General features: G+C 36.3%; 2 protein-coding genes across 3 annotated transcripts in view; one reads left to right on the plus strand and one right to left on the minus strand.

Moving 5' to 3' along the window:
- The first annotated feature begins 80 nt into the window (after window positions 1–80).
- LOC117334288 (angiopoietin-related protein 7-like) lies at window positions 81–3262 on the plus strand. The gene is made up of 2 exons (XM_033893812.1): window positions 81–239; window positions 1328–3262. Exons 1-2 carry the CDS (start codon window positions 128–130, stop codon window positions 1522–1524), a joined length of 309 nt encoding a protein of 102 aa, XP_033749703.1. The 5' UTR covers window positions 81–127; the 3' UTR covers window positions 1525–3262.
- LOC117334287 (cartilage oligomeric matrix protein-like) overlaps window positions 2886–16070 on the minus strand; it is a 37428-nt gene continuing 24243 nt past the window's right edge. For both annotated transcript variants that reach the window (XM_033893811.1, XM_033893810.1), the window contains exons 19-24: window positions 15753–15931; window positions 10954–11002; window positions 9558–9829; window positions 8235–8332; window positions 7879–8018; window positions 2886–4206 (exon numbers count right to left, since the gene is read on the minus strand). In XM_033893811.1, coding sequence (XP_033749702.1) covers window positions 4115–4206; window positions 7879–8018; window positions 8235–8332; window positions 9558–9829; window positions 10954–11002; window positions 15753–15931 — 830 coding nt within the window. In that variant the 3' untranslated portion in view covers window positions 2886–4114. The remainder of the gene's footprint in view (window positions 4207–7878; window positions 8019–8234; window positions 8333–9557; window positions 9830–10953; window positions 11003–15752; window positions 15932–16070) is intronic.

Raw genomic sequence — 16070 nt, forward strand, 5'->3', positions numbered from 1 at the left:
TGTATGGCATTATAATTCATATATTTTTATTAATACTTCTATCTATGCGCATTATCCAATGTCATTTACCAAAGGCAATGACATCCTTCACCTCCTGACAAATACTTCAAGGATCCTACGTGTGGAAATGGAGAACTGGAACGGAACAAGCGGATTTGCCCAGTACTCAAATTTCCAGGTGGCAAACGAAGATCTGAATTATAAAATTCTTGTAAATGGGTTCTCCGGAAACGTTTCCTGTAAGTATCACACTTACCTATCACAATATGACACATCTATATGCATTAACATAGTATCAGTGTGTTTTTAATCTTGGAAAATTATAAGACAATTCATTTGAAAAGGTATATATCCTACAACATTGCTGCCATTGTCGGAATACACAAAAAATACACACGGTAACGTATTCGACAGTGACAGAAAACAGCTTTAATTTAGCATGTGCATTAATTCAACGAAACTACATTCTGAGTTACCTGCACGTTGACCTTTGGTCTCCATGTAATGTAAACAAACTTACATCAGACACAGGTCGTAAATTACCCTAAATCAAATGAATAAAATTTACATCATGATAAAAAAATCATAGGTTGAGATAGAACTGTAGGGAACTATATTTCTCGCGGAATACTTCAAGGCGTACGTTACCCGACCTAGTGTCCCTTCGACAGCTGATCGCATATATCTGGAATTTCGTTGATATCCCTGTCTTAAACATGTCTATTTCCGATAAATGTTGGAGGATAAATGAAAAACATGGTCGTCATCTAAGATTTTTTGGCTCGAGACAGAAAGACAAAAGTGCCTTGCCGAAGGCTCGCCACTAATAATAGATCAAAGAAATATAATCTGTTTGACTGGCCTAGGGTTATATACAATACTTAAAATGCATCATCCAGGTGCTTCATCGTTCTTCAGTGATGCTAGGACAAAAAGTACAAATCTACTACCCGATATGTTTGACTTGTTCGACGTCAAGGGTGTTTCAATATACTCACGTTAATAGCATGATTCGGCTTAATGCTTATCTTCCGTTGTACCGAATTACAACATTTGATCCAAACTAGTACTATCTTGCTTGTATTGCGAAAGACGTGAGTATATTCGGTAATTCCAAAAGAGTTTAACATTAGTGTCAGCTCATTGAGACTATATCATCTTCACGCGTAGTGCCAAACTAGATTTCTCTAAAAAATGAATGTTAAAAGCCTCCCAATCCAAATTTTTGAGCCGTTTCATAAGATAATGAATTTAACTCTGTATGTAACATTTGTAAACAGGAAATGTGTCAGTATACATGTTGTTTACCGTTATTGTTGATATTCAGATGACGCCATGGACAACGATAACGGCTATTTCTTTAGCACATACGACAGAGACAATGATGCAGATCTAGCTGAAAGCTGTGCCGAGACTCGCCATAGTGGTTGGTGGCACAAAAAATGTACTCGTGCCAACCTGAACGGCAAATACCAGTTCGGATGGGGAAAAGAGGAAAGGAATATATTGGGTGCACTTTCCTGATGACCAAGTGTATTATTCCTCGTTGAAGATGACCATGATGATGATTCGATAAACATGCTTTTATCAGGTTCTGGCTCAATGGTTTCGTCTTATCGGGTATTACTCATCATGCCATTTTGTTTGTGCTCAGATAAAAATTGTCTCTATTTATACAATATATTTTAAACATTCATCCGCGATGTGGCAGAATACGCAATGTGGTTTTAAACTGTGCAGAAGCAGAATTATAGCTTATTATTGCTCAAAATGTGTGAAAAGGCTCATATCTAATGTCCGTGATACATACCAGGAGTAGAATATTTCAACAAATCTACCAGAAGCTAGGATAATAAACGGTAAAACTCTTACAATGACCTCAAATGAGCTTCGTTTTCCTCAATGATTTACCAAGGAACTCGTAGAGGGAATACCTCTAAATCTCAGTTTGTTACCGTAGTAAATGTTTCGGAAAAAAGGATCACGATATTATCGAAACAGATGTATGAACCATTAGTATGTCTCGATCCTAACTGATTGATGGTGCTACAAAAACTGCTTGGGCCCTGTCAGTAAATCATCGGAAGCTGATGCAACGAAACGGGAATGAGGTTTGCCCTTCCCATGAGAGCTGATACAACGACCCGTCTTACGACCCGTAAAACGGTGTATGGCTGGATCCATACGGAGGATCACAATCAGTGTGCTTTGTAGCATGTTTTACCGGGTTTAGAGGGCATACCATAAACATGCAAGTAGATACTTAAAGGTCCTTGAAACATATTATTTCACTTTATGTTATTAGTACTGTCACCATCCCCTCAATCACTCATTTATAGTTCAAATAATATGACATACAGTTGTTCATGTAAAAGTGGAGAGTATAAAGTCACCTAACATCTCAGGCCAGTGGGAGTTTCCCTTTAGCCTAGCGGTAGGATGTTTGCCTTGACAGCGAAAGATCGAATTATAACAAATTAAAATAAAAAGGTTTCCCTACCTGAAAAGCCATGCTCACTTACATATAAGAGCACAACGGTACTCGAAGGACAGTAACTCTCATGTTTACAGTGAAAGGGGAAACCCAACATGGGGAACATTCACCTTTTATAACATCTAATCCTTCGCCTTTCTATTCAAGACAGCAGTTATTGGCAATTTCAAATCTCAAGACTTCTCGTATATAGAAAGTACTTATGCATGTGCTAATAACAAAGTGTGACAGGTCGGCTCGTGTGTTAAAACACGTGATAAATCTAGTAATAGTCGATATTTTGTATTTATTAAGCGGTATTCTGATGCAGGATCGGCATGAACTTAAACAAATCAAGATGACACATCACTTAGGTTTATGGTTACTCCTAAAACACAATAACAAAATTACCTTTAGGTACAAACACTGACTTTATTGCCATTTTTGTACATTTCACATAACATTATGCACATGAAAAAATGAGTACAACGCCGTACAATCGGGTCCGGATAAACAAGCAACTTATCTATATAGTAAACAAATAATACCCGAATGAACATGAAAACATTTGAGATTAACAGCACTTTATTATAATTATTTGTTCAATTTTATCAATTTTTTTTTTTTTAATATGCAATTAAATGAATGGGGCAAAAATACAACATAAAGACAGTGAAACTAAACCTGAAAGTCGAAAGTCACAGTGTCTACGATATTAATCTGAAAAATATGTCTAGTTTTCAGGCAAATGTCTCTCATTGACAAGTTGAATAAATGATTTAAAAACAATTACCTTATATCATTTTGTTTTCACTTTCATAATCGTACTGAAGAGATCTTTTTCGTAAACTCAAGGCTAAACGAACTTTGACATGTTATTTTCATAACACACCTGTATACGTGTAGTTATATCAATCAAAACACGCTTAACATTACATGAAACTATCTAATCTGAAGAATCATATAACAATTATTATTGTTTTGAACAGCATAGCGGATAATTTCAGCGACAGAAGTTGGTAGATTACTGTTTAAGATCTTGAGTGTTATTTTATAGAACAATAGGTCGTTGTTTACGTTGCTAAGAAAGATACCAGTCTCTTTAAAGATAGCTTACACAAGTTTCCTGCGTTTCCTCTCTTACTCGACCAATTCATAATTTATACAACTCAGACAGAAGCGCTAAAATTGTACGATACCTGAACATGTTTAATGAATGAGAACATTGTACTATACACGTTTGTCCTCGACTCTAACAGGACGTACCTGTAATATCTAACTTACTTAGAAACACGTTTTTTTGCGTGTAAAATATTTCATTTTATTTTGTCTCAAAACATCATATGAAATAGTGGTTTGTCTTTAAAATCCGTAAGTATGAGGTTCATAGTGTACATGCACATTGTATATACAAATAAGACAATATGTACACAATGAATACCAATACACTCATTTCCAATCAAGTAAATTCAACATAAAGTTAGCACCAATTTGTAGTTGATGATTCATCTCATTAAGTTATGAGTCAGCAAAATGAAAATTGTTTTCAAAAAGCACATCATACTATTAAGTTATGAGCCAGCAACATGAAAATTGTTTTCAAAAAGCACATAACAACGTTAACTGTGATGCGGTCACGTTTTATGAATTAGAATTTTTGAGTTCCTCTTCAAGATCTGTTCCTGGTTCAAGCGGGTCAGCACCTTCATTCAGCAGTGCATCCGGCACATATTCTGTCAAAACAATGATATATAATTTAATTTTGTATGAAACACGCATTCTCATTGGCTGAAATAATTTTGTCATAACAAAATTTTTGACGTTACAAAATGTAACGTCATTTTTGATTGGCTGATGACGTTGCGTAATAATTTATCACAGAAAAGAGTTCGCCAAAGAAAGTGAAATATCTTGGTGTGTATAAGACGAAATTCGCGGTTTATTTAGAGTACACTCCAGTTTTTTCTGTTATGACTGTATAACAGAAAAAATAATTGATGTTAATCCTTAAATAATTAGACAACATATTTCCATACGGGATTATAAAGAATGTAGTACTGGCCAACAAAAAGGAAATTAAAGCTGCAACTATTACTACTGTTTCAACTGCAACATGTGTAGTATTCAGACTGTTTCTTGCGTCTTTTTAAATCCATATCTCCCATCATTAAGTCTTCTGTTGTACCTGTTCAAGATTTCTTGGTCACCCCATATACAATTGTAGTTAGATTTTTCTGTCGACCCCTCGAGTATAACGGATAACGCAACAATACATTGACATCACATCGACATTTCAATCACGTCACGTTATATGTATTGTTTGTATTATTTGAACAACTGGACATTGTGTACGTGAAACAGTCTGATGGGAGAAAAAAATAATCATCCAATACATTGAGGATATCCACCCGAAGGTTGGAGATTTCTCTATTACATTCTCGAGGTAGGATTTTACTAGTCTACATGTATATGATAATAATAAGGCAAGCTTGATATATCTATTTAATGAAAATAAAATCTAATGTATATTACATACTGTAAATGTACATATTTCAGCGGTTTTTGCGTGAGAAGCATTAAGTTAAAACATAATTGAGTTCATTGCACTTTCTAAATACTGTTTCTTTATGGAGTATTTTTGGCGCGCCAAATCATAAATGCGCTTATCTGTTAAAAGTCGGAAATGCGCTTGAATTTGAGTGCGCCATATAAGTAACATTTACATATAAGTAACATTTACATCATACGGACTATAATACATATAAACACGAGTTAATGAGACTGTATATCACATTCTTGTAATATACAATCCGAAAACATAGAAACATAACATTTCACAATAGAATTCAGAATATCCCATAAATAGCATAAAGACTATTCCATAGTGTTTACTATATTGATGAAATTGGCTTAAATAATGATTTTTTTTTCTTATAGAAATAAGCCCGTGTCTTTTGTTACTATAATTACTAATAACTTAAATAAATAAATTACAATATCCGACAACCAATCACTCGTTTTTGTAAACTCAATAATTGTTCATGTTATTGTTCCATGTTGTGTTAAGAGGTGCTGGTATACATGTATGGTTTTAGCTATATCGGCGTTATGTTTCTCTAATTTCATTAGGGAAGGTGACCTGTTGAAGCCAGTTGTATATGGGGGAATGATGACTTGTTGTAGTGGGTATATTGAGGAGAAGGTGGCCTGTTGTAGCCGGGTATGTAGAGGGAAGGTTATTTTTTTGTAGCCGGGTATATAGATGAAATGACGACCTCTTTTAGCCGGGTATATAGAGGAGGTGGTTGAAATGATGCAGCCGCTTATATAGAGAAGAAGGTTGACTTGTTGTAGCCAGGTGTTATTGGGGATGGTTCACTTTTGCAAAATGGACAAAATCAGTGAAAGAACAGTGATCAAATATTTGCATAAAAAAAGGTTGAACACCAAAGGTTATCAATAATGATATGGTAGCAACACTAGGGAAAGATGACCCTTCATATACTACAGTGAAAAGGTGGGTGGCGGAATTTAAGCGCGGCCGACAGCGCCTTGAGGATTACCCCCGTCCTGGAAGGCCTGTCAATTTTGCAACCCCAGAAATAGTCAATAAAGTTAATGATATTGTTAGGACTGACAGACAAGTCTCAGAAAGATATATAGCGAACATAGTTTTGCATTTCACAGAAAAGAGTACATTCAATTCTGACCGAGGATCTTGCAATGAGAAAGCTTTCGGCCCAAAGGGTACCAAGACTTCTGACAGTTGATCAGTAGCACACCAGGCGCACATTGTCGCGTGCTAATCTTAACCTTTCTGAGGAAGATCCTGCCAACTTTCTTCAGATATTTATCACTATTGATGAAACATGGGTCCATCATTTTACCCCAGAGGTCAAACAACAATCGAAACTATGGAAGCACCCCGGCTCTCCCCCGCCAAAGACAAAGACTGTTCCATGAGCTGGGAAGGTTATGGCCTCGGTTTTCTGGGATACAGATGGTATTCTGCAGATAGATTATGTCCAAAAGGAACAAATAGTCGATGGCACATACAATGCTTAACTTCTGAGGCACTTACGGAAAAATATTAAGCTTAAGCGCCGCGGAAAGCTCACTTAAGGTGCGTTATTCCATCAAGACAATGCTCCTGTTCACAGGTCTGCCATTGCCATGGCTTCCATTCACGATTCTGGCTTTAAGTTGATTGAGCGTTCGCTTTGTGCACATGATCTTGCTCCCTCAGACTTTCATCTATTTCCAAAACTGAAAACAGCTATTTCAGGCACCCACTTTTAGTCATATGATGACGTCATACATGCAGTGGATAACCTTCTGAACAGCCAAGAAAAGGAGTTCTACAAAAGCGGAAATGAGGCCCTTAAACATCGCTGGAAAAGTGTATAGATACTGAAGGCGATTATGTTGAAAAATAATACAATATGTCCGACAAAATTCAAATCCTTCAATACGAGGCTCACAACATATCAATCAACCTTCGTAAGATGTCACTTATATTGTATGACATTGAGATGCACATGACACACGATATACTAATAAATTTGTTATGCAAGTTTTTATTGTAATTACTGGGGACAGTATTTTTTTGTTATATTTCTATAATCCCTGAAATTCCATAAATATCAAGCTGATAATAACGGAATTATTTGTGCATGTTTTTTTCTGGATGTCTGATTGGTCAAAGGTTTTTCGAATTTTTTATTGTGTGTTTTAATAAGTGATCAAAACTAAAAGTAAGGTTTTCTTATAATAAAAGTAATATTTTCACTGATTTGATATTTCTCGATATTACACAGCCAAATAACTTTCAAATAACTACATCAAAGTACTGCTTGTAAAAACTTGCTTCCATGAAGATATACGATGTCAGAATTAAAAGTGATCACGTTAAAAACCTATGGAAGATGTCAGGAAAATATTCAAATACTGAGGGAAACAAAGAGCGAAAGGTTTCAAATAATATCGAATCAAAATGCCTCTCAGGAAAAAGAGAGCTGCATATAATCAAGTTTCAAATTCCCAAGCCAATAAAAATCACAACCAATATCGTATTAAGCGCTGCGTTCCGGTGGCAACTGTACTCTCTGTCACCTTCATCGGTAAAAAAAATAAATAACCTGTGAAGCTTATGTAATTTAAGGTGTGTACGAGATTGTTTTCAAATCGTGAGGTCTTTTTCGTCTATACAGTAATTGTATGTAAACTGAGGTGGTAAACAGTGTACAAGTCGAGAAAAGCCATAGGCACCTTTAGAATGGAAGCCGAACTTGTCGTTTGCCTGATGAAGGTGAATGTAGTCATCGTTACGTCATGTTTGAATCCAGTCGTATTTATAACCCTATAACTAAATAATTACACCCCCACTTTTACTCGTAGATACAAACCGTTGCACCGGTACACCAAGTCTGACCAAATGACCATTTCCTGTGAGAAACAGAACACTCCGAGCTTGCCACCACGTAAAGTGTTGTCAAATATATTCCCCGAGTCGGCCACCAGACTCGCCTCCTCGAAGAACAACACCCTGTAACATAGATAAAAGCTATGCAGCGACTGTACCTGTTTTAATACGATAAGACATTCAATATCTCAAATATAGACTTTACACAAGGCTATTTGTAGGAAGGTATTTAATGACAGAAGGAATGGGCATCTGGAGGAAAATCGTATTTATGCAACATATGATATCTTCACGATATTTTATTACGTGAGGGATGACTACCTTGAGTCCAACACATACCGAATAAGCCCGATCTCTGGTCGATGGATGAGTTCCCACCTGTAGGCAGTTTTTTCCTTCCATCCGATATTACGAGGATCAACCCAGAGCAACTTCACCTGAAACAAAATTACCATCTTCAATTGTATTTTCTGTCGTCGCAGATCAATTTATAATCTTTTTACCTTGAATAAATGTATTACTTGTGACCTATATAAATATACTGCCTAATGCCTTTTATTATATGCGTTTGATTTTCCTTAACTATACGCATACGCTATATTTTGAACTATTACACGGCTAAGATGACTATTTCACCGTCACTATTTAACACATGTGACGTTTTGGAATATAGTCCTGCCCCTTCATGCGTCACTCAGATGTCAACACTGCCAGATAATAAGTAAGCCTACAGGAAAGTGGAGATTTCAGTAATTCTAAATGTGTTTTAGTGAGTATGTAATTAAAGAATTATATCATTGATGTCTTTGTAATAGTCTAGAAGATGTGACATATGTGGGTTACAGTGTGTGGTAAACATATAGGATGCCTACACTTTTTGTGGTATAGAAAGGATAAACATGTACTCTGTGTGCCAATAGATTAGTGGGCTTTGTGTGGTATAGGACTGGTGAATGTGTTATATAGAGCGTGTGTATTTTTTGTTGTATAGGACAGATTCAACTAATTTGGTATATGACGGGTGTATGTTGTGTGATATAGAACAGATTAAACTGGTGTTGTATATGACGGGTGTATGTTGTGTGGTATAGGACGTGTGTAATTTGTGTGATATAGAACAGATTAAACTGGTGTTGTATATGACGGGTGTACATGTATGTTGTGTGGTATAGGACGTGTGTAATTGGTGTGGTAGAGGACAGATTAAACTGGTGTTGTATATGACGGGTGTATGTTGTGTGGTATAGGACGTGTGTAATTTTTGTGGTAGAGGACAGATTAAACTGGTGTTGTATATGACGGGTGTATGTCGTGTGGTATAGGACGTGTGTAATTTTTGTGGTAGAGGACAGATTAAACTGGTGTTGTATATGACGGGTGTATGTCGTGTGGTATAGGACGGGTTTACTGTGTGTGGTAAGGGACGATTGTGTGGTATAGGATGGATGTTGTTTTTTTCGGTGGTATCGATGTGTGTATATATGGGGATGAGGCTGTTACAAAAAAGACAACAACTTTCTATTGGTGACGACAGCCTGAGTGATAAATTCCTAAAATGAAAACATAAGTGGTAAGTTTTGTCTAACCTTGTGGTTCTTTGTAATATGAACGTGAATAATCACGCAAAGGAGCATTGTTTTAGTTCATGTTAAGTAGGTCTACCTGATTTTTAGTATCACCAGTGTGCCATAGTGCGTTACGGAGGAACTCCCCAGGCCCAGTTTCCGATTTCACAAGTTTTAATTGTATTCCAGGCTCTGCAACTGCTCTGAACGGCGTCGGGTGCCAGTACGTCTGTGTAGCTTTCTTCCACATGACGACATAGAAGTGGGCGTTGTCTTGATAACTAAATATAAATCCGGCATAATCATCGTCTACCTCTGAGTTGATGAAAAACGTCCCACTAAAGTCGACTCCACTGAATTGTGTGTAACCTGTATCATACAGGAATTAAACATTCAATACAATAGAAGCATCAGATATATTATACTGAGCGTTAAAGATTCAAATACATATAGCGCCAACCAAACACCGTATTATTAAACAAAACAGCGTGGTTAGTCTACAAAGCCAACTGAATAATACATCTTCTACTAAATTACACTTCTATTCGCCTGTTTAACCAATCTGGATATTAGTTCACACATGAAGAGGGTGACATTAAAATGCAGGGTTTAAAGGGAGGGTCGTACTTAGAGGAAGTCACGGTGACATGAGTGGACTGGTGTATAGGCATGGCTCTGTAGATTTTTACTTTTATCTGTGATCTTAAAAGTAGATAAGTTATTCATTAAAAGCAGCCTCAAATTCATCATGCAGACATGATTTTGAAGTAATAAAACAATGAATCCGAAACATTATACACGTATGATCTTCCACGCTTTAACATGTCATTTTCATATTGTATCGAGACTGGGAAACAAAACTTTTGAAGCCTAAAATAGCTCATTTGCGAGAAGTAGCTTTTATGCGTACAAACTTGAAAACGGCGTTTTTATATCACAAAGCTGATATTCTACATGTTGTCAAGGCTGTTCCATTATCAAATTGGTGTATAGATTCATAAGGTCTTTGTAAATATTTGATTTGAAAGCTTATTGCTCTATTCAATAATAATACATTGCTTATCTTCCTTCATATGACATGAAAACCCTGTCTAGCAAGGGCGTTAATGTTACAGTAATAATAGAAGCTATCTACCAATATATGAAATTAAAACCCCGTCTTATAGCAAGAACTTTCATGTTATCGTAATGATACAAGCTATCTACAAATTCCCCGTTTTATACCAATACCGAAACGATACATAAAAAACTCATCAATGTACAACTTGTATGTATCCAGTTTTGTTATTGATTATTATATATGTTAGTTCCAGAACCGTTCCGGTTCGGTTACTGTAGTATATAACAGAGCATATGATGATGACGTCAGACATTCAAACCCTTGCATCAAGCGCCAGCCGTTACCATGTAACAACATGTAAGTGGTCCAATTAATAGTGAAGAAAATATACCAACACTATGATGAGACACATGTTAATAAATAAATGACGTACTGACGGCAATCCCCGGGTCACTGTTCATGGTTTGTACGATCTCAGCTCCCTGAGGACAAAACGATGTATTGTGTAAATTAAGATTTAAAACAAAATTATGTAGAATGCAATTTGTTCAAATGTGGAGTTTACAGCAATGTTAATTTCCCATAGGGTTTGGCTTAAAGATAAATTTACACTACTCATCGATATATTGCTCTGTGCCAATAATGTTGGTTCCCTTGGCTTTACATTTTACCCAAATTGATCGTTGATGCACTTGCCTAATTAACAAATTACGTAACAAACTAACTAGACTAAGAACGCAGATTGTCACGAAACAGATAAAAGAAATATATATATATTTCAGACAAATAGGAAAGTTTGAACAATAAGCTGAATATCAATATACTAAAATAATATGTATATTGCCGATAACACATATTTTTAAGCATTTTGAGAGAAAAAAGTCCTTATCGGTGTACAAATGACATTTTGAATGTCTTCAATGTTCGATCCACTCAAAAGTATTTATCGCTTAGAGAGCTTTATCACTTATCACTTATCCTAAACTGCCTGAAGATCAAAACTTTACCATTTATGCAAAGGGTTGAATTTTGGCTTTGATGTGTGTCACCCCGAAGACTTGGTGAACGATAATGGACATAACAGACCAACAAAACAAACAGACGTAACAAATCTTGCAAAAGTATACCCCATATACCCCAATCTCGTTGTTCTTTTGACATCTTTTACATTTTTTCAAGTCCATGATTACGAAATCGGATATGACACTGAATACAATACCGTTCTCACAATGAGAGATAGGTGTGTAGGTGCGGGCTGTGGAATTGTCTTGAGGAGTGATTTTAAAGCCAAGACACTGCTAGAAACTTCCCTAGCACAATTGGTTAATCATATTTTAAAAACACCTGGCAATAACTTTACTGATGATCAAGAGATTGACATGTGAGCGAAGTGTTTCAAGAATTATTAGAAACGAAAGCTGCAACCTGAAGTTCAAAACGTGGGTGTTGATGATGATGAGTGGCGAAATATACAACTAGTATCCATAGAAGATTGATGTAATGACAAGTCATCCAATAACAAACGCATACTGTGTATGAGTAGTTTCAAACAAAACTTCAGTTTGCCCAACTCATCTTTCATCACAATCTGTGGCGTCCATGGTCATCACGTATTTGTTCACATCATTTCATATCGAAAGATCTTAATCCTAACGTTGAAATTTGCACTGATAAAATAGAAATGTGGCCCTTCTCGGTCACTTTTCACAACAAAGGAAATCACCAATGATCTTTTAGAGATATCACAAAAGCTATCAATGCAGGAGTCTTCATTTACTTTACGTCTTCCTCTATGAATGACGCAGATTATAACGTCTGGACAGGCTAGACAAGAACACAGTTTCTAGCAGTTCGTCCACATTGTTCGTCCTCTATTGGCACTATTATTTACACTCCAAACCACGAAGATGCACTGCTATTGTTTTTTGGTAAAAGTGAAGACGGACATATCCTGGAACCAGTGTTCAACTATTTTTAACATGTCAGTTTCGAGTATATCGAGAGCATTTCATTCAAAAGTAAAAGCATTAGACATAACCATTGTTCCATTGTGTGCTAGATAAAAAAAAAATGGCTCATTCCCCGAACACCAACTCTGATAAAGACAAAGGAACGTGTATCTGTTGGAAGTTCTTTGAAGTTTAGTAATAGTCTGTTTCAATATGGAAAACCAACTCAGGAAAAAAATAGGGTCAACTCAGGTATATGAATCAGATATACATGTAGTTTTCTAAATTCAAAACAAAATGTTTGATCAATCAAGACTTTGTATAGAAAATATTATTTAAAAGTGTTCAACGATACAAATGTTACAAAATTCAAGATTCAGTAAGTACATGTGTATACCAAGATGTTGATAATTCAAATATCAAAGCAAAATATGATAATTTTCCAAAGTGTGCTTCAGTTTTATACACTATTCTGAAACAGTTTAGCAATCATTAACAGCTAATGATTTTCTGATCACCTAACAGGTGAGTTGATTTACCTGTGTTCTGATTTACCTGTGTTCTTCCACTGAGGATATTTCTGTAACAGACTATTACTCCCTATCAACACACCTTAACCCCTATCTAAACATCCCGCCCTAACCGGAGTTGGTGTTCGTGGAAGACCCCATACAAATCTTGCAAGAGAAAACATTCTGGAGCACAACACAGTGTTCCCCAAAGAATTTATTGCAGGCGGGCGACTGTCATGCTTGACGGTACATATAGGGAGTGAACTGTGTTTTTATTGCGTTAACAGTAGTATGTTTTCGATTCATTAATATGTTAACAACCCACAATTTCTGTCTCGCATTAACTATGGTTGTCAAGTACAGCGGGTATTGACACCGATTTAGTAGTGACGCGGTCGATTGTTCTATATATAGGAACTGTACGCTTCAGCCATTTGTTATTAGCTTTCCTCGTGGAGAAGTTAAATGTTCACTGAAAACGCTAAAATTGTGTAGATCAGTCCTTTGAAAACGACGTCATGATTATGTTAGCGATTCCCGCGTTTATTAATCCGCTGAGCCTTTTTTCATTGCTTTATGTTAATTTTAACGCAGTCAGAGTTTACTAAGCTGAGGAAGGGAGAGATGTAAATATATACATTTGTTTCTAAGGGTAGGACCTTTTCCTGGAAGCGATAATGATGCGAAGATTTAGCAATCATGGATAGTCTCTCCTGCCTGGAGAAAAATGACAGTGTCGTTGTTGATCGAGGGTTTAGGGATGTTTTATGAGTTTTGAATCACATGGTTTGACAACTAAGATGCCGTCCTTTCTAAAACCTGGGCCAACTCAGCATGACTATCTGCAATCTAACTTCGATAGATACATAACTAAATCAAGATTGGTAGTGGCGTCATCTCACGGACGTTCAAGCAATGGCCGGTTTTCAAAACACAACTTGCCTCCAACTATTGCAATGATGTCATCGAGGCACTCTTTAGAATAGTAACAGCCTGGCTGAATGGATTGCGATGACCCATAGATGTAAGACCATCACAGCGAGACGGAAAGAATAGGGCGCTGGCTGACGAAATGAACGCCCGCTCTTGTGTTCACAACACCTTAGCTCAGCGTGTGAAAGATGAGCCTGATCTTACAAGATGGGCTGAGTCACTATTTGTCAAACTAGTTGTATCTTCGGTTAATTATGACTTTCCAAAGCTTGACATTGAATACCTTCGGACAATCTCCGGTTGGCTCATACGAAATATCACTGACAACTGGCTACATCAGTGAGCACCTCCCTCAGTGATGATGGTGACTATGAGATCTCGATTGCTCGGCTCTCACGGGGCATTGTATGATGTCGGATTCACTCGAGGCAAAAAGCAGTGTAAAATACTATGTTTGGATCAACCATGTCAGCTCCGACATCATTAATACTAGACAGAGAACCATGTGGGTATATGTTCACGTAGCCAGTATCATATACTATTTAGGATATTTGTATATTTGGATACCAGTAAGCCTTAGCATCCAAAAGTCAAAAGATTTAAGACAAACCTCAACTAGTGTAGATTTGGCTACCAACCGTAATCTTTAAGGTATTAGGCATCCTCGACACGGATAATTAGAACTACAATGCAGACCAAAATTGACATGGCAAATCAGATTTTTATCACGAGGAAGCCATATTGGATTCCAGATTAGGTGGTTTAACGTGTAAAACAACATAAATATATCAAGTAGCGTTCTTGTCAGAAAATTGATTCACAGTTATAAGAACATCTAATATTTGTGGTTATCATGGAATATGGCGGCTATTTTGAAAGTGGAAAGTTTACTTTGAACCGTTTGAAAAAGTATAAACATTTTATTTCGGTTTACTTTCCAATATTTCAATGCAAAACAGATTTTCCCATACTCGTTTTTCTTTTAAAAATTACAACGAAAATGTCCATTAATTTCAATTAATTTGCACAAAACACCTAATAACGTTTTTGAGCATTTTATATTATACTGTTTGGAGATATTTTAAGCACATAACTATGAATGAATAGTAATAGGAGGTTGTATTTTTGACCTTCAGAAAATTTCGCTTAATGTAAAAAGAAAATGTTCTTATTTAAAATCCATCATATGTATTCAAAATTTAAAAACTTGCTTTGCATAATATCTACCATGTTATGATGAACAAGTTTATACATATTAAGTTTTCCCAAAAGATGAGAATATTGTAGCATTTTTACCAAAAAAAAATATGCTTTCTTTCTTTTTTGGTACAAAAAAGGCGCTTTATTCTTATAAGTATGTACAACTGATGCTACCAATAGCACCCCCCGCCCCCGCGCCCGTTGGTTTTACATGAAAATATATAAATAAAATAGATAAATTAATAAAGATGTGCATGGATACAAATGAAAAAGTACAATAATGATGATAAGCAAGGTTTTCCGGAAGGTTGAGCGTCTTCATTGACGATATCATTATTAGTTTCGTTTTATGTTTTCATGAGAACGTAGTGTCCTTTATTTACTATTGAACAGGTATATCGGCCTTAGTTATTTACATATCAATTTTAACTTTCAGGAACATGTATTTTAGTACAGGTAGTTAGAAGGTTTTCAAGAAGGGTTTCAAATTAATCCCAAAAAGGCAGCCTTATCAGGAAATTAGCAGATTTTGACTTCATGACTAAAATTCAAAAGTTTTCTTTGTACAAACGATAAACAAGAGAGTCAGTGTAGTACATTTTACCACAGAGTTAGATACAGTAGAAACAAACACATACCTCATTGAGGATGACCCAATTGGGGTCTATCTGTGAGTCTCCCACGGGATCCAAGATGATAGTATGGAAGGCTCGGAAGTCGGTTGAATGGATCTCGCCATTATCCGGACAGACATCCTCTGCATCGGGGTATCCGTCGCCGTCACTATCTTCCTGACATACGTCACCGATATAGTCGCCTGATTCAGAACAAAACAGGTAAATAGGTCTAAGTTGTCGTTATACTCACATTAATGGTAGGTAAGGTAGGTAACCTTATCTCGCCCAGAGAGGCCGGATGGACAGATAAATGATTCTTGATACATTTTAGAGAACTGA

Source organism: Pecten maximus, chromosome 9 (genome assembly GCF_902652985.1).
Source record: "Pecten maximus chromosome 9, xPecMax1.1, whole genome shotgun sequence".
In the NCBI taxonomy this organism is placed as follows: Eukaryota; Metazoa; Mollusca; class Bivalvia; order Pectinida; family Pectinidae; genus Pecten; species Pecten maximus.